This window comes from Camelus dromedarius, chromosome 30 (assembly GCF_036321535.1).
Source record: "Camelus dromedarius isolate mCamDro1 chromosome 30, mCamDro1.pat, whole genome shotgun sequence".
Lineage (NCBI taxonomy): Eukaryota > Metazoa > Chordata > Mammalia > Artiodactyla > Camelidae > Camelus > Camelus dromedarius.
Genome location: NC_087465.1, coordinates 24,813,647 through 24,836,974, shown reverse-complemented (window position 1 = coordinate 24,836,974; position 23,328 = coordinate 24,813,647). Strand labels below are relative to the sequence as shown.

Genomic DNA, 23,328 nt, shown 5'->3' with positions numbered 1-23,328 from the left:
TTCAAGTGTAGAGAATTACAAGATTATGTAGTTTTCTTATTTTCATGTAGCCAGGAGAAGGCTGAGTGAGGACCAAAACTCAATTCTGAGAAAGACCAAATTTCATCCTCTTGAGCATTATATTCAGTTGCCTCCTATTTGGATGCTGAGTTGCAAAATGTAAATTATTCTTAGAGTAATTATGCACAAGCTTATTTAGAAAAACTTATCTATCTTTATAATTTTTATGAAAACCCAGAAGACAATTTCAATTTAACTGTTCAAACATGTTTGAATTATGCTTATATGAGATTTGTAATATTTAAAAAATTATTTGGGTTCTCATTTTAAAATATTTTAATTAAAATTTTAAAAATTAGGTTATTTTGATATAATTTTTTAATTCTGTATTTTATTTTAGAGGAAAATCGCAAGGTTAAAGATGTAAAACTTCTTTTTGTTGTTATAGCTAAAACATTTATTCAATGTCATGCTTTTTGGTTTTATTGAATCTCTCCTCATGTCCAATGCCAATTTTATTTTCTTCTTGTATTCTATGGAAAATAAGATACATCATCACTTTGTGGTATCTGAGCAGACAAGTACACTTTAGACTTAAGACTTTTTATTGTGAATTAACATCTCTTTGCCTAATTTACTTTTTTTTTTACAACTTTTTGTTATAAGTTTCAAAAGTATGGAAATGTTGATAGGATAATGCAAGCAATACCCATGCACCTCTAAGATTCAACAGTTAAGTTTGCTTTGTTTGCTTTGTGTGTGTGTGTGTGCATGCATACATGCAGAAGGAGGTATAAAATATTTTGAGGTTAATTGTAGACAACATAGCTTTTTTTAACATTTTTTATTGATTTATAATGACAACATAGCTTTTTAATGTTAAATAGGTTAGCATGCAGTTTTTAAGAATAAAGACATTATTGTATATACTTGAAATACAATTATTATGTGTAAGAAATTTAAGATAATAAAACTTGAGAAAATTATTTAAAATAATACATTACTTAAAAATAATATGCTTTAGCCTTAGTTATAGTGAAAAGTATGAGCTGTGAAAGGCTTTTCTAAAACAGAGACCAAATATAGGAGGAAAGCTGCTTTGCAGTGTAATCACAGACAGTGCATTCCTGTAGGATGTGTTTATCGACAGACTCTTCATCTGCTATCTCACACTTAACACTGACACAGAGACAATGGATTTGAGATAACAGAGCAATGATACAACTCAACAAAAGCTTAGACTTACCACGTTCCATTTTCAGTCTTTATTAAAACTTGTCAGAGTCAAGATCTATTCAAGTAATTTCTTTAACTCATTTTCCTCTCTTTGGACTGGGGCATTTATTTTCTGTGATTTAGAATATTTTAGTACTATATAATTTTGTCATTTTGAGATGGGATGGAAGGGGGCAGGGCACAGCCATTCAAGGAATGCTACATCAATTACATCAAAATGGTGAAAGATTCAACCCCCAGTAGGCCTTGATGCTCAGGATGATGGGAGATTTAACTTCTAGCAGATCTTGAGCTTCATTATACACCCATTGTAATAGTAACATGGTGAATAACATGCCCCGAGGCACCATGGCAGTCCCAAGGCTAGCCACAAAAGGTCAAAGTGGGGGGAAATGGCCAACTCCCTGGGAATCCCAGCCCCTTCCCCTTAGGCTGGTCCTTCCACTTAGTAGCATATGAAGCCACCAAGCCCATAAAAACCAGCAACATGCACCTCGAGGCCACCCCTCTCTCTCCCTCCCTCTTTGGAGACTGGCCCACACTCTGTCTATGGAGTGTGTACCTACTTTTAACCTGAGCACCCAACCCCCACACTTCATGGCCTTTCTTTTGCCTTTCAGTGTATCTCTCTGAATAAATCTACCTTCATTCAACTGTGGCTCGCTCTTGAATTCTTTTCTGCATGAAGCCAAGGACCCACAGGGTCTCAACCAAGACCTGGGACATGGCCCTCCTCATGCCCACATCTGTTTACCTGCATCAATTTCACTTATAGTTAAACTCTGAAAGCATATTTGGAAGAAAATACCATTATTTTAGATAAACAGCATAAAATAAGATTACACTATCAATCATTAAAAACATATATTCAAAATATATATGTGAATGTTATGAATTTCAAAGTAATTTGCACTGTTCAGTTGGATTCCAAACATTGTGGAAATAGTCTGTATTTTAGCTTTTCCCTACTCTATCTTTTCCCTTCCTTCTTAGTTTGTGCTGAACTATATTTTTTATTTCAAAATGTGTTGTCTCTCCCATAAATATTCATTTGGTTTGTATATTTTTCATTTTAGAATTTTTAGAATATGTGAGAAATAATCACTTACGAATTTTCTTTTTTTTTCTATTTCAGTGAACTACCTACACAGAATTTTATCTCAATTGCTATAAAAATTATTCAAAATTACAAAAATATTTAAAACATTATTGCCTTTGATAGCCTTAAAATGTTTTCCCCTAGTCTATAATTACTCTTATCCTTATAATCACCTTAATAGTAACTAAGATATTTCTTTTTCCCTCAGGATTAGCCTCATTCTATAGCTATTTATGTGTGTTTTGAGCCTAATTTGCAATATAATTTTTACACAATGGTCATTTCAAATACATTTTTACCATCCTTTAAAAAAGTTTCTTGTAACTGCTTAGGAATGAATACATTTAAGTATTACCTCATCTTTCTAAAATGTTCAATTAAAAAATTTCAGAAATTTTTCTCAAGGGGCACAGCGAAAATGTGACTATGTGATGCACATAATTAAGCAGATTGTTAGTCAGGGAACAAGCACTCTGACTTATTTGCATTCTAAGGATTTAATTGATTTTCCTATGAGGCTTATACAGAACAATTTTTGATATTGTTTTTGTTTTTCATTAGCTTGAATATAGGTAATTAAATTTCAGTCTTAAAGGGGGAAAGGGCATTGGAAGGAAACAGTTCAAAGTGCAGAAGAGTTTGTTGTTTCCATGAATTTCTTGTCCTCTTTCATTGTGTCCACATGCTCATGAACCCCTTGTTCTGATATCATTACTGATCATATTAGTTGTTTGCTCAATGATATGTTTTATTATTTGTCAATCGAAAATTCAAGGAGAAGGCAAAACAGGGGATAAAATTTGAGGTATTTTATTAAAGCCCTGGAATGAGAATTAAAAGAATTGGGTTTTCATCAAATGATCTGCTTTCTAATTATGACTTTGTTCTTAAAATTACAAGAAGACATATTTCCTTATCCCCACTCTTTCCTCTACCTTTTGAGCTATAAAATTCTTTACGTCTTTTAAAATAATTTTTGCAAATTGCATAACATACAGAATGTATTTTGCAGGTGGACATCCTTTTGGAATCTCACCTTGTGACTTTATTCTAATTATATATTATTGGTTTTTATAAATCATAGAAACTAATTTTCAAAATTTATTTGATTATCTTATAAAATATCATATGCTTTTAGAAATCTAAGCTTTGGAGCAAAACTTGCACTATACACTTGCTCTTTTTATTTTCCAGTTTCATTGAAAAATAATTGACATACATCATGCTCTTCTAATGTCTTTATTCCCATTTGCTGACTTGGCATCTGAAAAGTTTTAGTTTGCACTGGGAAAGTAGCTGGAATGCACTCCACAGGGCAGAACAATGTGCTGTCATCCTATACAATACTATGCGATGTCAAGGTCACAGTGAAGAAAAATGTTTCAATTATCAATAGATGACTCAGTTGCCATGATGTCCAAATAAAAGTCAATTGGATTGCTCTCTGGGTCTCTCCTACCCACTTAGTTTTTGTTGCTAAAATTTGTTATTGTAGAATTTTTCCCTCTTCCAATATTTATGGATATTCATAAGACCACATAAAAAGAGATCTCCAGAGAGATCACTGTAGCCTATTCCTATGGCTTATTTAAAAGAAATTTAATTTACAGTGAGTTTAACTTAACCATGTCCTTTATTCTTTTTTTTTGACTGTGTGATTCATGGGTACTTCTATTAGAAAAGAAATTAACCATTCACAGTAGAGACTACAGAAGGAAATTAATCTTGCAATTCTAGGACAGACTTCATAATAAGGGATTCTTAAATTTTAGTAGAATGGGGTGGGGGTGGGAAAGGAGAGAAAGAAAATCATTTAGAACAGTGTTTCCCAAATTTAGCTTGAATATAGGTAATTTGGGAAGGGGGCTTCCATGATAATGTTTAAAATTTTCTGTTTTACTTTTGTTCATAATGTAAACAAATTAATACACACTTGTTCAGGATGCCCTGGACAACCGTCTTACATAACAGTGTTGCCACTTGATCACAGCATCTCCACTTGTACCTCTGATCCTTGTAGCACCAAGTGAGGACCAACATGCTTCACTTCTCATGTGATGTCTCTCAAATTGGGTGCTCAGACCCTTCATGAACTGTTGAATATTTCCTATGACATCTGTGAGTGGTCAAGATTAAAAACGCTAGTTCACAGCAGTGACTCTCAGGGTAGGATGGGGTGGGTGGGGATGGTGACTGGGGAGGCACACGAAGTTCGAGAGAGCACATTCAAAATACCTATTGATTTCATAATACAAACTGTATAAAGTCAAACTCAACAAAATCATTTTCGGGCAGGGACAGAAAACCACCTATAGATTCATCTTAGGTACGGAGTCTAGGATAAACTTGGTTGAGAAACACTGGCAAAGATGCAGATTCCCAGCATATGGAGAATAGTTAGAAAGAAACATGCACCAAAGAGAAGGAACATCTTTTGGATCAGCCAGTAAATCCTAAACCAAAGTTTATGGTCTTTTCAAACCCAAAGGGCCAATGCACAAGAGTCCCAAGACATCCATCAAACTTCTCAGACCTATGGTTTGGGGCAAGCTGGTCCACTTTAAATACTGAGTCAAAAGAAGAATAGGCTGTTTTTGCCCCACCAAAACCCACTCCCTTTTTTTGGTTAACATGTTTCAGAATTTTAATTAAACAGCTGCTGTAGCTGGGTAAAGGCAGCCCCAGATCCATACACCAGCCAAGTGTTGTCATTATCTGCAATGCTGTTCAGCTCTCAAGGGCATATCAGGCTGGGGTCTGCTCTACAATTACTGTAGCGCTCCAATTTGCTTTACCCATGTCAGCAGTTCCCCTCTCTCATGCATATTCATTAATCATTGCATCCACCTATTCACTGTTTACCGATAAAAACCTGAGGTACCATTCTGGCTCCTGTAAGCTGTTGCAAATAGTCTTGAATCTCGTTGGTGTCACCGCTGGCTGTGATATTGACAAATTCCAAAAGCCCTTCTTTGAAGGGCAATTGGCTGAGGAGATCCTGAGTCCTTCTGCAGTAGGGGCAGGTGGGCTTGATGAACATGACCACCTTCCCAGGCTGGCTCTTGCTGTTCACAAATGCTTGGGCCATGCTGACAGGCTGCTGCCTCCCAAGGAGGAAACCTCAATTGTAGGTATTGATCACGTGTCCATTTCCTTTATTCTTTAAGGTGAATTTGGAGATCATGGCATGTCAAAGAAACAAGGGGCCATCTATCAACTTATAAAGAGGATGAGAAGATTTGGCTCCAGTATATCAGTGATTAAAGTTGCAGATACTTGACTTTTTTAAAAAATTGTATTATTTAATTATTTCAATTTGGTGGGGGTGAGGGAGGTAATTAAGTTTATTTATTTTTAGAGGAGGTACTGAGGATTGAACCCAGGACCTCCCATATTCTAAGCACACACTCTACTGCTTGAGCTATACCCTCCCTGCCCTGCAGACACTTGACTTGGTGCATAGTGAATATTACAGCAGTTCAGTTTGCCGTTAAGATGCACAGCATGGAAAGGATATATTCTGAAAGTCCTTTATTCATTTTTATTTTGTTAGTTGCTTTTCAATGTAAGTTTTTTAGAATGTAATTTGGAACATTTGAAATATTTCAACTTATTTTCAGATTCTCCTTTTTAAAAAATTATATTAGGTGTTTACTTTATTGTTGACATTTATTTCCAGTACATTGGTATCACACAGTGATTTTATCAAGCATGGAGCTACATAAATTTTAATCAAATGAAAACATCATGGCTGTTTGTTTTGAAATAAAATCCACTTATTGGCAAACTATTTAATTAGATTAAAAATAGTTGAAAATATTTTTGACCCTTCCAAAGATATATATAAGAAAACATTCAGAGGAATTGCCTTCTGGCTTCATGATTAGTTAATATTTAAAGTATTGAATTTACTAATCACTGTTTGTATATTTTAGAGTTTCTTTTTAAAGTCTTCAGTTCAAAGTTCTAATTCCCTTGCATTGATTATTAATAAAATACTTAAAAATTCCTACTTTCAAGAATTAATTTTCCAAAGCAAAGATGCTTTACTCCAGGATATTAAGAAGATAGAGATGTTAGGGACACATACATAGGGGACATACACTCGATATTTGTTGTCTGAAGTGTATGCAAGTTGTAAGGTATTTGTATCAACAGTCATATATAAATAAGAAAAAATGATCATGCAAATTTAGGAAAAATAAAACAGTAATAATAAAAGTTATGAAATGCAACCAAGAAAAGTTAGTGACTACAGACCTGAACCTGCTCCAGAATGGATTGCATTTTGTGTTGGCCTGTTGACTTTCTGTGCTGAGCTCTAAACAATGCTGTTGGCTGCATGTGAATCCTAAGGAAACTGGTCTCAGAATCTGAGACCATTTCTATCTCATCCTTATTTCATTTACTGTCTCTACAGTGTAATATTCACAATTTTAGGCTGTGCTAGAGAGTATCAATTCTGATTTAAAGAATTAGGGATTTAGCAGGAGTAAGAAGAGTTTTGAACATCAAAGGACTTTAAAAAAATGTCTGTTTTATTCTGGTGGTGAATTTCTTAGTGATCTAATAAGGCAGAATACATAATACAGAATACAAAATACTGGTATTCAGCCAACTGAAAGGAATATAGAATACAATGTTCCCTAAACTTATTTTAAAAAATGAAACACTCATCTCACCCTTTTAATAGTGAAGAATGTATATCAACATCCCAGAACACATTTTGCGAAAGGCTAGCCTGAGAATAAAATCCAGATTCTTTGATATAACATTTAAGGAATGCCATGAGCTTACCACAGCTTCCACCTGCCACTTCTGCTCCCACATGTCTCCACAAATCCCATAATCTAGCCAAGTTACAGTAACAGCAGTTCTCCAAACAATGATGGATACTTTAAAAGATTTTTCATTGTGAAAATTTTCATGCTTTTCTCTCTGTATTTCCAGTTAATTGAAACTCATATTTAAACATTTGAATATTTAAATTTAGCTTCCATTTTTGTTTAGTTTGCTAAGAACATAGGGTGTGCTGTCTACTTTACCCTGCATTACATCAAGGGGTACAAGTGCCTGGACCTACCACTTTAGTGATGCTGTTATGATCAGTGGATTCAGGTGGTGACAGCCAGGTCCCTGCATTGTACAAGTTCTCCTCATTGCAAAGTCATGATTTTCTAATGTTGTTCTTTTCTTTTATTCCTTCTACACTTATTAGCTGAAATTCTTCTATAAAGAGAAATTTTCTCTAATCAGCTATAGATATTTGAATACCTTCTATTACAGTTCATATAGGGAAGTAAAAATAACTGCTTAATTCCTTTGGAGGAAATAGTTCTTGCCCTAGTGACACATATTTTGGTGGTGGGAGAAATATATATTTCACTAGGTGTTGGGAGAATTACAACATCTGGCTTTGTTTCTACCACCTTTTCCCAGAACATTTAACTTAACTTAAAAAGTAATGGCTTTTGTGCTTCCTTCAGAGGCACATATATAAAATTGGAAAGATGCAGATAATTAGCATGGTCCCTGCACAAAGATGACATGCAAATTCCATATTTTTTAATAAATTAGGAGTTTGGGATTTGCAGATACTATTATATATAAAGTAGATAACAGAGTCCTACTGTATAGCACAGGGGACTATATTCAGTACCTTGTAACAGCCTATAATAAAAAGAAAAAGAATATATATGTATAATTGAATCACTATGCGATATACCTGAAACTAACACAACATTGTAAATCAACTAAACTTCAATTTTAAAAGATGGGTTTTAATTTTGGCCCTAAGTGACATTAAGGAAAATTATAGATTATTATTTTTCTATATATTTTTGGATTGTGCCATAATTTTTTAGCTATTACTTATTTAAGCAATGTTTCCTTCTGAATTACTCTAATTTTAGCTTGACAAATTTTGGTTACATTTGAAGTCCCTCCTAGTTCTTTATGTATATTTAGTATTTAAAAGGCCAAATCTAGACTGTCCTTCCTTCCTCTGGTTATCTAGTAGGAGTGGATATAGATCGTCTTACATATTTCTAAATATATAATGTATTCAGATCAATACATCTTTTCTCTTTCCCACCCTTCAATTTTGTAAAACAAATACACCCAAAGTCCCGGCCGCTTATTATTTCATTGCCCAAATTCTGTTTGTAACAAATTCATATGTATACTCATATTCTTTTATTAATTTGGGTCTTTTCAAAGTTTTACATTTCACTTGTTTTATCCTGCTAAACTAGCTTTCTCCATTTACTGTCATATCTTCATGTTTGTTTTTGTGACATTTTCGCTGCTTGAAAGTCTTTCCTTTCTCATCAGTGGAATTCTATCACATATTTTATTCTCATCCATTTCTGAGCTTCCCACAGTGGGACTTTGCTCTGTGACAGCTGTAATAGCTCCATTTCACTGTCAGTTCAAATGTCTGCCTTCGCCATTGATGAGGGCAGGGAGCCTTCCTCTGTGTCCCTTGTGACATTCAGCATACTGCTTTATAAGTAGGTGATCAGGAAGGAATTGACAACTTACACGTCAGCTAATGTATATTGTGTGTAATCCTAAGATAAAATAATGTAAGAATTTAAAGGGGGTTTGAAGAACATGTACTTCACGACTTTAGAGATGTGAAAACTGAAGTTAGAACTTGCCCAAAGATACTGAAATCTGTAGTTGCATTCCTGAAATTAGACTTTTTGAGTATTTGTATGTACATTTGTGACTGTTATAGTAATAATGTTGCATTTTGATTTGTTTTGGTGCTCACTTTTCACGTCAGATTTGCCCTGTGTTATATTTTTCAATGATAAGAAGGATTATGCTTTTTATAGGAATTGACCTTTGGCTCACTAATCATTCCTATCATCTCATGATTTCTAAATTTAATTTGAAATTACCATTATTGGCTACAATTTCATGAAACAATTATTTCATCTTTTTGCTATAATAATGCTGTATTTACACCTCATTAAAATTAATTTAAATTATTAAAGGTTTTGAGTGTTGATATTGCACAAAATACTGAGGGCCATCTAGAATAAGATAGATTTTCTCTTTCCTCAGCTGCCGCCAAGGTGCTCGGTTCTTCCGAGGGAGCTAAGGCCGCGTTGGGGTGAGGCCCTCACTTCATCCGGCGACTAGCACCGCGCCCTGCAGCGCCCGCCTGGAGCTCTCCCGCGCCATGGCCCCGGTCTCCGAGCTCGCCTGCATCTGCTGGCCCTCATCCTGCATGATGAAGAGGCGACCGTCACGGAGGACTAGATCAACGTCCTCATTAAAGCAGCCGAGTGAACTTCGAGCCTTTAAGGCCGGGCTTGTTTGCAAAGGCTCTGGCCAACGTCAGCATCGGGAGCCTCATCTACAACGTGGGGGCCGGTGGGCCCGCCCCCGCCGCCGGGGCTGTCCCGGCAGGAGGAGGAGCCGCCGCCGCCGCCGCCGCCGCCCCAGCTGAGGAGAAAAAAGTGGAAGAAAGAAGAGTCCGAGGAGTCTGATGACGACATGAGCTTTGTTCTTTTTGACTAAACCTCTGTAGGAACACATCCAATAAAAAGCTGAGCTCTTAAAAAAAAAAGAAAGAAAAAAGAATAAGAGATTTTAAGCCACTTAACACTCTATTGGAATTAGTATTCAGTCTTTTTCTTATAAGAGCTGTGGCATATAACGAATCACATTTAACAACACCTAGTGTATCTCTCCACTGAATGTGGAGAAGCGGTAAGATGGTGCCATTGATACGGATGGTGATATTTATCAGTTCTGTTTCTAGCTTTGACCTGGAGGAAAAATGCTTTTACCACTTCCTCTCACTATCGTCAGTTGCATTGAGCTTACCCACTAAGTCAGACAACTTGTAGCTCTTGCCGTTTTTTTTTTTTTTTAAGTAAAAGCTAAAATAATCTCCATACTTATGGGAGGAATTATTAAATATAGAATCATTTCTATTATTCAGAGCATTACATTTCCCACCTTATTTTGCTACAATTTTTATTCAATATATATATTGGGTATTTAATTCCATAGCAGGTTTTTGATAGGTGGGAAAATAATAAAATTTTAAAATGCAAAAAGTAGAATTCAGAACTTTTGGCCATTTAGTTCCACTATATTTCCTGTTTTAAGCCACATTATAACTGTACATTATGTTTGTGTATATGTGTATATATATATTCACATGCATATTTCTAGGTGTGTATATATATATATATATCTTTGATCCATCCATAATGAGACATAGGCTTTAACCCTTTATATTGGCAAAAGGTTTTAACTGAGCTATAACTATTTTTAATGACTATATATTATCTTCAGTGGCATTTATTTATTTTACAAGATTATTAATTATAATTAAACAAGATGTGAGACCATTTTACAATAGGAGTTGTTTGACTTTATTCTTTATAAGTCAGAGAGTTATGTAACTGAATCTTCTACCTTCATCTATTATATGCTCATTTTTAACGATTGCCAAACAAATAAACTTGGAGTTAACTTATTTTCTTGATTTCGTGTGCTTTAATTATATTTAATTTTGGTCAGTTTGATTATTCAGATTATGACAATAGTCACTTATTCATCCCTTCCTATTGAATTTTCATTTTGTGCCACTTAAATGCACTAACTTTAGGGACAATAAAGTTGAATGTGAGTTGTTTTTTCTCTGCAAGGGGGTTATAGTTAGGCAGAGGAAATGTGCTAGCCAGCGTTCTTGTTCTCAAACAACAGGGACAGCTAACTTAAGCAGAAAAAAATAGACTTTTGGAAGGAATTTATAGAATTACACTAATAGAAAAAGTGGAGAGCCAGGCTAAAGGAGGAATCTCAGCAAGAACCTATTGAACCCCTCACCACAAGCATTTCCACCGCTTCTTTGGATGCTTGCCACTTGTTACTGGAGTCTTAGCTGTGTCCTACACTTAGGAACTCCTTTCTTTCTTTCTTTCTTTCTTTCTTTCTTTTTCTTTCTTTCTTTCTTTCTTTCCTTCTATCTTTCCTTCTTTCTTTCTTTCTTTCTCTTTCTCTCTTTCTTTCTCTCTTTCTTTCTTTCTTTCTTTCTTTCTCTCTCTCTTTCTCTCTCTCTTTCTTTCTCTCTCTCTTTCTTTCTTTCCTTTCTCTCCTTTTCTTTCTTTTGGAGGCAAAGCTTACAAGCTGATTTTATTGCTTTAGACACATTGAACAACAGAAGATCCCATCAGCACAGGAATATTAGGATGCCAGAGTGTGTTCCAATCATTTGCAATAGGAAATCACTCTGCAGTGTGAAGATACACCAAACCTTGAGTCAAGGAGTTCTGTTCTTTCAATAAATACTTACTTACTGAATTTTTTGGACTTTTTATTTTTTAAATTCTTTCCCAGTTTTACTTAGATACAATTGACATATAACATTGTACTGTTTTAGGTGTATAACATGATGATTTGAGATTTGTATATATTGTGAAATGATCACCACAATAAGCTTAGTTAGCATCCATCACCATATGTGGTTACACATTTTTATTTTCTTTGATGAGAACTTATAAGATCTGCTCTCTTAGCAACTTTCAAATGTGTGATATGGTATTGTTAACTTACACATTACATCCTCAGAAATTACTTATTGTATAACTAGAAGTCTGTACCTTTTGACCACCTTTGCCCATGTCACCCACCCCTAGCCCTTGCCTCTGGCAACAAGTAATCTGTTCTGTGTATCGAAGGAGCTGTGTTACGTGCCAGGCTATCCTCTAGGAGCTAGAGTTATAGCAGTGAGCAAAACAGGTAATTTTTCTGCATACAAAAAGCCTATATTCTGGGGGGGGGCAACCCCCCCACAGAAATATTGAAATATAAAATGTATTAATAGACAATAAAGTCTAGGGCAAAAAGGAAGATCATGTAAGTGGGATGGAAGGGCATTTGCACAAAACTTGAAAGCAGGAACAAGCCATCTGGATATCTGAGAAACGGAGTTCCTACCAGAGGAAGTAGGCAGTATCTGAGGCAAGAGTATGTCTGCGTGTTCAGAGCACAGCAAGGAAACTTCTTGGCTGGGATGATAATAAGAGATGAGAGCTATATGGTGAGATAAATTTGTATGTGAGGATTGTGTAAGATCTGAATAGTTATTCTATAGATACTTTGGATTTTCCTCTGAGCAAAATAGCCTGTATCAGTCTGCTTTGGTGATTTATGCTGTGGTAACAAACAACTCCCAAATCTTAGTGGCTCGAGCAGCAAACACTCCTTACTCTTACTGCATATCTGTCACTTGTTGGCTGTAGCTCACTCCACAGTCATCACTCTGGTATCCAATCTGATGGAGTAGCCTCTATCTGAAACATTGCAGTTGTAGCAGACAGAAGAGAGACAATATGCCCAACCATATTTGCTCTTACAGATTCCCTCCAGAAATGACACAGTTTGTGCTCACACGGCATTGTCCAGGGCAAGTCACATGACCAAACCTAGTAGGGAAGGGAGATATAATTGTCTCCTAGAGAGTGGTGATGAATATTTTTGAACAAAGACACAGTTTACCACACACTCATCAGAGAATATTGAGCACAGAAGTGGCATCACCTGACTTTACAATTTAGAAATTATCTCTGTGCTGAGAAAAGACTGCTGTGGGGAGGGCAGCTTTATGCTTATAGGCAACTTTCTTTATGTTTACAGGCTTTGATCCACCAATCTGAGGCCAAAGTAGGGAATGACAGGTTATGGATTACTCAGTTACTCTCTGTGGCTTAGGGAGAAGTGAGGCTTCTCTAAAGATGGTGAAAGTTTTTCTTGAGAGGGCAGATTGATCTTATAATGGCCAAGCTTTCAAAGCAACACTCAAATTAGAAACAAAAAATCAAAAGCCATATACACGAAAACAGCATCAAACTGGATGACATTAGAAAGAAACCAAGATAATACCTAGACATGCTTAAGCCATGTTTTTCTAAGTTGTGTGTACTGCCCTGTCACTCCAGATGTAATTGTATGTACGTGTATTTAGTTTTGTAGTCATTTGAGCATCTAGAATTTGTCTGTCCCTAGACCTGAAGTATATCAGAACTCAAACCACCACATTTTTCTTTTTTCACAGGACCATTGTAAAAGTCAGTGTGAGATGTATTTTTGCTTTCCATTATGAAACCCCGTCATTGGAAACTGCTATGGGTAAAATGCTAATGAAAGATGTTTTAGGTTAAATGAACCACCCATATTGCTTGACTATCTCCTGAATTTTACAAAGTACTTTCTTTTTTGCATATAAGCATCAAGAATGACTCAGTGTGGGTCATTCAGTTGCCATATAATCAGGTATTTCAGTTTTATTACTATTGCTTTATGGTAGGAAATATTTCCAATTAAATCTCTCCAAAGTTTGCAAATGTGGGGTTTTGCTGCATCTAATACTTTACTATTTCAGTATGTAATCAGTAACCATGTATGTATACATTAAAATGTGCTATTAAAAAATCTACCTGGGAGCAAAAGTATAATCCCCTATTTTTCCCTACCAGTTACCTCAGTTTTCTTTCTATTATTGATTTATTAAGTTTAATTAACCATTATAATAGATTCATAAATAATAAATCAAATTACTTTTTCAAATTGGCATGGTATAGGTTAAAATGCTTAGGCATTTAAAGCCTAAGGAAATAACTGGAATGACAAATATTTGTATTTGTGAACAATTTGCAGGACTACCCAAATGTGCTTGCTCTGAAAAATGAAATCAGTGAAATTCACTTTAATCATTTGGGCAATTCATTTTGGGCAATTTTCTCTTCCAACTTAGTGCATTAGAAGAGGTGTTTGGTGGCTAATGCCATGATGATTCCCATCTATTCAGGACCAGTTATTTACTGCCCTCTATTGCTGTCTACAGGGGTGGCTTTTAGATAAGCTATTTTAAGGTAAACCCTAATTATTGAAGTTTTAGGCCTAATTTTATTTATAATTGTGATTGTAATTACTATATTATTATACCATTTAAAACTTATTTTAGAGTGAGTGTCCCCATGTGTCCACCCTTGACATGTGTGCACACTCTTGTGCACTGACACATGTGCACACATGCACACAGACACAAAATGAGTAAATGGAACTTCTGTACTGTGCATAGAAAGACATCACTGAGTAAATATAAGTATCAATAAGTGGAGGAAAATTTGCAGGAAGACACTCTGGATGTTTCACATTCTGACAGCCCAAGAGATTCTTGCAGAAGGTGAAATGGACTGTCACACTATCACATTTGCCTGATGATTTGACACAGTCTCATAAGTCTCATAATTCTACCAGTTGTTGATTTTTCTCCACCAACCATTAACCCTAGTTAATTCACCTTTTGAAACTAACTTTCCTTGCTTGACTTCTTTAAAAAGTTTTCTTTAAGGAAATTCTTCCATGAGCAGGAAAAGTAATTCCACTTTTAATTAAGTTAACAACACCTTTTACAAATTTGATTCTGGTTTTCTCAAAGAGGAAAAATAAAGTTTGTGCTTATATTTAATACTGAAATAATGGGTTACTGCCAGGTAACCATACTGACAAATAGTTACCTAAATTATTTACATGGGTTGTGAGAATAAAAACTATATTAGAAATAAATGTTCGTTGATGTCTTGAGTTTAACCATATGTATAGTAGACATTAATTATCGTAAGTATATTATTTTCTGATTTATATTCTGAATACTCCTAAAAATGATTTAAGGCACATCTTCTAATATACAATTAATACAAAAGTACTTCAATTGATCATTCAGAGATTCTTATTGTACATAAATTTACCAGGATTACTAGAAATCAGCTCTATTTATTCATGAAAAACTGTTCTGCCTCTGAATGTGTTGGACTTTATAGTTCATCAGAATTATTTATTAAAGTTTCACCCTATTGTAATTCACTTGGCATCTTCTTGTCCTCCACTATGTGCACTTTCTGCTTTATTCCAGATGCTGCTCCTTTGTAGGTCAGCAGGGAAATGGGCCTCAGGCGATCTCTACTGGTAAGAACTGTGATAAATTAGGAATTGTTGTTCATGAATTGGACCGTGTGATAGGCTTTTTGGCATGAACACACACGGCCAGATCAGGATAACCATGTAACTATCATAAGAGAAAACATCCGGCCAGGTGAGAGACTTCAGAATGTGTTGGGTTTAAGGTTGACTGAATATCTTTTAATAGAATTGCACTATTTATCATTTAACTTCTTCTTTAAAAATATAATCTGATTTTGTTGATATTGCATATTATTTAATTATTTTGTTTTGGCAGAAGCGGGGAGGTAGTTAGGTTTATTTATTTTTAGAGGAGGTACTGGGAATTGAACCCAGAACATCATGCATGCCAGGCATGCACTCTACCACTTAAGCTATACCCTCCCCTTGATTTTGTTGATATTGTAGATCAACATTTTGCTTAGTTAAAAAGTGCCCACTATGGTGTTAACTTTTAATTTTTTCCTGCAGATCAAATAATCTTATACATTTTTTAGACTTCCTTTTTTTCTTAAGATTTAGCTGTTTTATATCTAAGTTTCTGTGCTTTCCAAGAATAGATGTAGGTTATTGAACCATAAATTAATATTATTAAATTTTAAAAAGTATTTTCTATACTTAGTTCTATAATTCATATTGTAGGAATTTAGAAAGGGTCCAGGGTTTGCCACAAAATGTGCTCCCTCCATAGGAATCTATATTATACCAGGAACAATTCTGGAGAAAATTCCATGAGTGAGTGTGTGAGTCATTTCCATGATAATCCAAATATTTTCTCGAGATTTCTCCTTCAACTTTACTACCATAAAAACAAGTTTATAAGAAAAATAAAAAAAGAAAAGTTTGTAAGAATGTTTTCATTTGTTTCAGTAGTTCAGTAAATATATAATTAAAATTTAATTTTCTCTGACAGTTGATGTGTGATAATCACCTCATTTGAAGCTTCTTATTTGCTTTACTTCTCAAAATTTCATAAAGATCAGTACATTTCATTACCAAAAGGAAAATCCTGTAAGGTTGTGCGTATTTCAAGAATACGCAAAGTAGAAATGTGTCCTTATTTCCATATTTATGGCCAGCTTTAAGTTATAAACATTGAATTCCTCAGAATTTTCCTGTGATTAACAGTATCGATCTCTTTATTTGCTCATAACATATTTGTTGCTAATTATTTATTGAGACGTCATTAGATATTGGAGAGACTGTCAATGAAATTACAAAGTTTAGGGCTGGGTTAAGTTCATAGACACAAATGATTGCAAGTGAGTGAGACAGAATGTGCCTTGGTGAGTCAAGGAAGGTGTCACGAAGGAACTGAAATTCAGAATTGAAGGGGTTGCAAGTGCACAGAAGAGTGATGGAATTTCTAAGCTGAAAATAAGGCATGATGGAGGGAGCTGGGAGGGGGCCCCAGAAGGAGTCAGGCGGCTGCTGCTCAAAGGCGGAAAAGCCGCCGGTGCTCCGACGCCTGGTCCCCCAGCAGCTGCGGGGGAGTTTCCCGCAGGCGCGGCAGGAGTCTCTGTCTCAGGGTTGGGTGGCTGGAAGATGCTCCAAAGGGACGAGGCTGCGGTGGAGGAGATGGCGGCGGCCAAATCGGCAGGGCTCTAGGGTGGAGCGAAGGCGACAGCTGCAGCAGGCGGCGACTTGCGGAGCCCAACGGCGTGAACAGCCCTGGAGGCGGCGGAGGCCGCAGCCGGGACCCCGAAGGGGAAGCGGGGCTGAGGCGGGGTCGCGCCTCCGTTGGAAGCCCGGGCTGAGTGCAGCGGGGGGCTCTGTGGCGGGCGCAAGCGGACGCCCCAGACCTCGCCTCCCTCCCTCTCCCGTTTTTCTTTTTCTTTCTTTAATATACAGGGAAGTCCAGATAACGTGAGTATTGTGCTAGTTTACTTTTCAAATGCCCCCAAGGTTTCAGATGAAGCAGTGAGAAAAGGTTCAGAGTTGGATAAATATTTGGAATCACTGCTAGAAGAAGTTATGGAGAAGCCCGATGAGGAAGGAATGCCTGATCTTGCCCTTGTCATGATCATCTTGTCTGCAGAAAATATCCCAAATTTCCTGGGGGAGGTCTTGCTGGCAAGCGGCAGTGTTACTGAAGCTGTTTATAGTAGGCTGAATCCACATAGAGAAAGTGGAAATCTTAGAAGACCCGTGGTAGCTTTATAAACCCTCTAAAATGCTTTTGATTCTGAAAATTGATGGGGGGGCGGACTTTTAATCACAATTTTCTTCAATACAAGGGAAAAATATTCTTGTGGATCCCCAGTGTTTTGTGACATGAGCAGAAAATCACTAGCATTTCCCATCATTTGCTCATATTTGTGTTTTCTGATGATTGCCACTTGTAGCATTGCCTGTACTAGAGTGTTTTTTGCCAGCCTCAGGCATACTGCTTACATCTGTATTGAACTTTTAGCCCTAGAAACCAATGGAATTATTTCACACAAATAACACATGCCTGGGGTGCGTGGGAATATAGTTAGCTGTACTCTGAAGATACATTTTTTTTTTAAAACAAGACACACAACATATAAGCATATAAGGGTAAAGAATTATATGAGATGTTCCTTTTTACAATTTGCCAAGTTGGAAGCCTTTTGTAGCTCTGTGGCTTAAAATTTCATTTGAGCAATTTACTATAGGATTTATATTTATTATTGTTATTTAATTTTTTTCCAATTTTACCTGTATTATCAAACTGGGTTCTCCAATAATGTCCAAATTGTAATGTTGCCTGCTTCAAGGTAAAGTGTATTTGGCAATAATATTCTAAACCTTTACAAATTTTATGCATGTATCTGCTACATCCTTCAACTCTAACTAGAAAAATCTCTTGAAACCAAATGGATTAATTTATAACTATTTATAATTTGTTTTGACCTCTCACTGCTGCAAATTTTTTTAAATGATGAGATTTGCCTTTATAATGTAAATTGTGATTATTTTTTTACAGATGGGTTTCTATAGTTTTAATTTTTCAGCTTTTAAGATAAAATAAGTTTTGTGTAACTCAATATAATTTTAAATTGTTTACATTATTTTAAAAGCTCAGAATATCACACTGAAGTGACTATAAATACATTTAAAATTATATATTTTAGATCTAAGGCAATATTACAGAGATATTTTCATAGGTTCAGTAACCTTTCATTTTATAGCACTGGGCACAGTACAGAGAAGCTGTCACATAAGGTTCTTGAAGACTGTTAGTTTAGTTCTATTTTTACAGTAACATCGAATCTTTGAATTCTTTTGAGTTTTGCATGTATCCAACTATGCTGAGCATGAAGAGTGAAATATTTATCTAAAAGAAGCTATTGGAATAGGAGAAGCAATGAATGCATCCATTTGTACATGGTTTACATGTGGTGGATGCTCTGTAAACACTTTCCTGTCTAAATTGTGTTTCAGCAGGATGTTGCCCTTGTGTGTAGTTAAAATGAGCCATCATCTGATCCTGTGTGAAATAGAATTCATGGTATTTTCTGTACCATTTTCCTGAGGCTGTTTCTGGTGAGCCACACATTTGAATACACCTTTCTTGATCATTTGATTTATTGTGCACCTGATTTTTGGTCTAAAAGAAATTATTGCCACCACATATTTTATTTATTCTTTAGATTTTAGCCCTGTAAGTTAAAAGTGCATTACATGATGATGTTAAAATCTATTTGTCCCTTGACTGGGTTTGGCAGTTTGTTACAGGATAGGGAATGAAGAATGCAAAATGGCTTATTGTTCAAACTGTCCACTCTGATCCAACCCTGTACTGATAGTACCTTTCCAATATGAGATCGTGATGTTTCATACAATGCAATGAACATAGCCAACTTGTTACCTAAATAAAGGATTGATTGAAAAAAAGGCATGATGATCAAATTTACAATTACATTTAATTGGATCATTTTTATTTGCCCATATGGCTGCATGGTAAGTTACAAGTGTGATATTAGTTGGTAGTTACCAAGTGAGATTAGGTCATCGGGATCTTCCATATGAGGCTAGGAATTTAGATTTTATTCTCTAACTACTGGAGAGTAATCAAAGGATTGAAAGCAGAGTGAGTTCAGATTTTAAAAAGCAGAAAAGAATTCAGCTGTAGGGATCATTAACTGAGAATGGGGACATGGGGTGGGGAGGATGAACATGCAGTCAGGGAAACCTCTTAGAAGCTTAAATAAGTAAGTAGCTAATAAGAGGCGACTCATGTTGAACTCTCTAGTGGGCTATAGATTAATAGTTATAAAGTCAGCTCCATACCTTTATGAAAACCTCACCTTAGAATTGCATATGCTAAAATATACTGACCATTTTTTAAGAAGAAGAGTTTTAACAGTTGCTTCTGTCAGAGGTTGAGATAATGTAGGGTATTTTCTGAGAAAAGTTGTGATACAGACAGACAAACCAGAGACTTGTGGAACATAGGTTTCATCATATGGTCTTAGTTCACTGAAAACTGTTTATTGTGTGAATTCATTATAAGGTGGACTAACACACTTAACTCTGGGACTTGGGTTCTGTAACTTCAGGCTGATTGTTTCATCCTTAATGCTCTAAGTGAGTGTATCAGATTTCCTTATCACATGTAGGAAAGATTATACTCTGTGGCATCACTCAGTTTCTTTATTGCCTTTTTGGAAAACTTTTTCCTTGATGTGATATTTTTACATTTGGTAGTAATGTGGCAGTTGGAATAAAATTAAAATAGATAAGTGTTGTAATAGTTCTGTTTTTTCTTAACTCAAATCTTGAATTTGAAATTCTAATAGCTCACCTTTACATTCTGATGTTTCAAAATGAGCTATAAAAGTGGCCATCTTTGGCTGCTGAACTTGTGAAACATGAATCACTGAAACCTAAACTAAACCTCAGGAAACACTCTTGCTTCTGAACCACAGATGTAGATCTATGTACTTAACTATGTTATTTTCAAATTTCAAGAAATAATATTACAATCCAAACACTAATAGGCAGTTGAGAAATCTATTGATACAGTGATATCCAGAAGCTAAAATAACAGTTGTGAAAAGTGAAAAAAAGAAAAATTATTAAGTTCTGAAGCATATTCTTCTTGATCAAAAAAGTCCTCCAGGTAGAGCCTCCTTTTCATCAAAGAGAATCTTGTTTGTTTTGAGTGAACTTGTTGCCGTTATTTTATCTTTTTTTTGCTGTGCTAAGGATGTGTGAATTTTTTTATTTTCTTTTTTAACTTAAAATTTAAAAAAATTTAATATATATTTATTGATGTTATTTTATCTTTAGTGACAAAATCACATAGCAAACGCCTGTAGTGTTGTGTATACATACAAATACTGTTGTTTTGTTTTTCCCAATGTTTCATAGGAAGCATTTTTTTTTCTTTTTTCTTTTTTAGGTCTTGGCAAATGTAGTCAGAAGAGAAAGGTGAGAAACTCATTAGATAAAAATGTAACTTTTTACAGTCATAGTACTGTAAAAAAAAAAACCAACAACATATAAAATTTTAAAGAAACATATTAGGAAAAAGTGAAAGAGTATACAAAGAAAACAAACCCAAAGTATGTCTTTGGCAATCTACCATTTTGCTGAAATTAACTTATTAATGAAATGCAATATTGCTCTTTCAGAATGATACTCATTTGCACACAGTGGCACTGGATGTGCCCTTTTGCATGTGCCTGGATGTTAGTGTGTAAATACAACCACATGAAGGTCAGTGATCAGATACAGATACAGAGCAGATACAGGCCAGGAATGGCTCTTCTGTTCTCTTCTCTGTTAACAGGCTTATGGACAGTTTCCTGCGCCTGATTCTTAGGTCAAGAGTACAATTTTCTGAAGATGGAGCCTGGAGAAGTGAACTCACTTGGAGAACTCACTTTGTCAGTATCATGCCAGGAACACCTTCTCAAGGTTGGATTCTCAGCTTATACCTTTTGAGTTTTAATCCCTATCCTCTGTGTGGCCCCTCACAAAACTAGATTTAACTTTACAACTAGAACCATTTTCAAATATTGCTGCCAGAAAGTACAAAAAATACTGATTGGCATTTATAACCGACACTGGGCTTTTGAGATGTGAAAAACACATTTTCACATTTCATATCAAATAAATAGATTCAAAGTAAAAGTTAAAATGATATGAATTATTTAAATTATTTAATATTCCTAAATCATAAAAAAGTTCAATGAAAATGATTACCAAACCAATCAGAATGTTAAACTGGCAAAGCACTTTTAATGAAATTTAGGCCTTCCAAGTCAAACAGAGAGCTCAGTTGCTGAGTTGGAATGTTATGCTCTTTTTGTGACTTATGTTCTCTACTATGTATTTTCTGTTGCTCAAGTACTAATTATACTCAAAAATTGCTATAGTAGAATAATTCTCAGAGAATGTTATAGGAAGCTATTTTATTTCCTAGAATTTAGAATTTTGCCATTTGTTAACCTTCAACTTATTTCATTAGTGACTGATGTTTATTTTTAAGGGTCTGCAGTGGGGAGGGGGTGTGAAGGGACAGACTGGGAGTTCAAAATTTGTAGATACTGACAGGCATATGTAGAATAGGTAAACAAGATTATACTGTATAGCACAGGAAAATACATCTAATATCTTTCATCGTGGTAGCTCACAGTGAAAAAAAATGTGACAATGAATATAGGCATGTTCATGTATAACTGAAAAATTGTGTTCTACACTGGAAATTGACACAACATTGTAAACTGACTGTAACTCAATAAAATAAAACAAGAGTCTGATAAATTTGGGGTTTCATCTATTTCACTCTAAAGAAGAGATTATCAGGAAGTAGTTCATGGTAAGTAATTTGGAGCTGTTAAAACCATTGAAGTCATCTCTTGTTCCCATTTTATGCCCATTTTATACTTGTATGTCTATTCCACTCACTCTTTTTGATCACTGTGTCCAATTCACAACTCATTAATGTGTGCTTCTAAAGGCAAGATTAGGAAGAAGACTGAAAAAAACAAATTAATTCCCGTCTTTTTTTTTTTTTTTAATTATTGGTAAAAACTAGAGAAGGATATAAACAAACTCTTAATACTTGAATACATTTTAAAATTATGCTTTTTTTAAAGGCCAAACTTTATTATTAAAATAATTGAGTGTAAGTGTATTTGAAAAATCATTTTCTTCTGAAACATATAATATATATTTGTTCAAATATAATAACTATCCAAATATTTACTATCTCTGGAATTGAATTTAAGTTTTAGTAAAAATATATCCATAAATTTGGCCTGAAATTAAAGAGTTGCAAAGCTTTGTTTTTAGGTCAGTGTTTGGAACTGAGTTTTCCTTAGAAACATGTAAAAAATGGGGATTTGGTACCAGTTTAACCAAAGTGCTTTTTAAAAAATACTGTTGAATTATATTAATTAGAAATAAAGTGAGTTTTGATTTTTTGGAACAGAGGAGGTGCTGGAGAGCGGAAGAAGTAATGAGTTCTTTCTTTCCCTGATAGACAGTGAGCCTATAAGAAAGCTTGAAATATATATTGTCCCTTATTCTGTACTCCTTTTATATGTTTAAATTGTTTCTTTTCTATAAACCATGGGGATCTTGCAGTTTATCGCTCCCTATACCTACTTTGGTATTGCTAGTGCCTTTTTTCCTTATTTTTTCAAAATGTTCCTATTCACTTTTCCCAAATAAACTTATATTCCTAGAGTGAAAGTAATTATATCTACCTGTTAAAAGCATTGATCCAATTCACATTATTTTTTGTTCTGCTTTTTAAGGAAAATGTTTACCGGTTCATTCATATGTTTAAATAAATGAATTTTAGGAGAGGAAATATTTGGCACAGTTCTCAGCCCCCACCTCTAAAGTGTTTGAAGTTTTGTTTTGTTTTTTTTTTATTGTGGTAAAGAAACCTCAGTATCACATTTACCAGAGTAACTATTTTTATGTGTACAATTTAGTAGTATTAGGTACATTTGCCTTGTTGTGAAACAGATCCCCAGAAGGCTTTCATCTTGCAAAACTGAAACTCTACCCCCATTACA

The 23,328-nt window shown here is 35.1% G+C and overlaps 1 protein-coding gene, 1 non-coding gene and 2 pseudogenes across 2 annotated transcripts; 2 read left to right on the top strand and 2 right to left on the bottom strand.

Moving 5' to 3' along the window:
• Positions 1–4,988: 4,988 nt before the first annotated feature.
• LOC105101584 (glutaredoxin-1-like) lies at positions 4,989–5,423 on the bottom strand. Its single transcript, XM_064480929.1, is given in 2 exon segments — positions 4,989–5,168; positions 5,171–5,423. Coding segments are annotated over 2 exon segments (318 nt in total). The 3' UTR covers positions 4,989–5,103.
• Positions 5,424–7,809: 2,386 nt separating this feature from the next.
• On the top strand, positions 7,810–7,912 carry LOC116154532 (U6 spliceosomal RNA). Its single transcript, XR_004138507.1, has one exon. It is a non-coding gene; the product is annotated as a U6 spliceosomal RNA (small nuclear RNA).
• A 1,472-nt stretch (positions 7,913–9,384) lies between these two features.
• Positions 9,385–10,306, top strand: LOC116154295 (large ribosomal subunit protein P1-like; annotated as a pseudogene).
• Positions 10,307–16,760: 6,454 nt separating this feature from the next.
• Positions 16,761–23,328, bottom strand: part of LOC105103875 (otoferlin-like) — a 102,159-nt pseudogene continuing 95,591 nt past the window's right edge.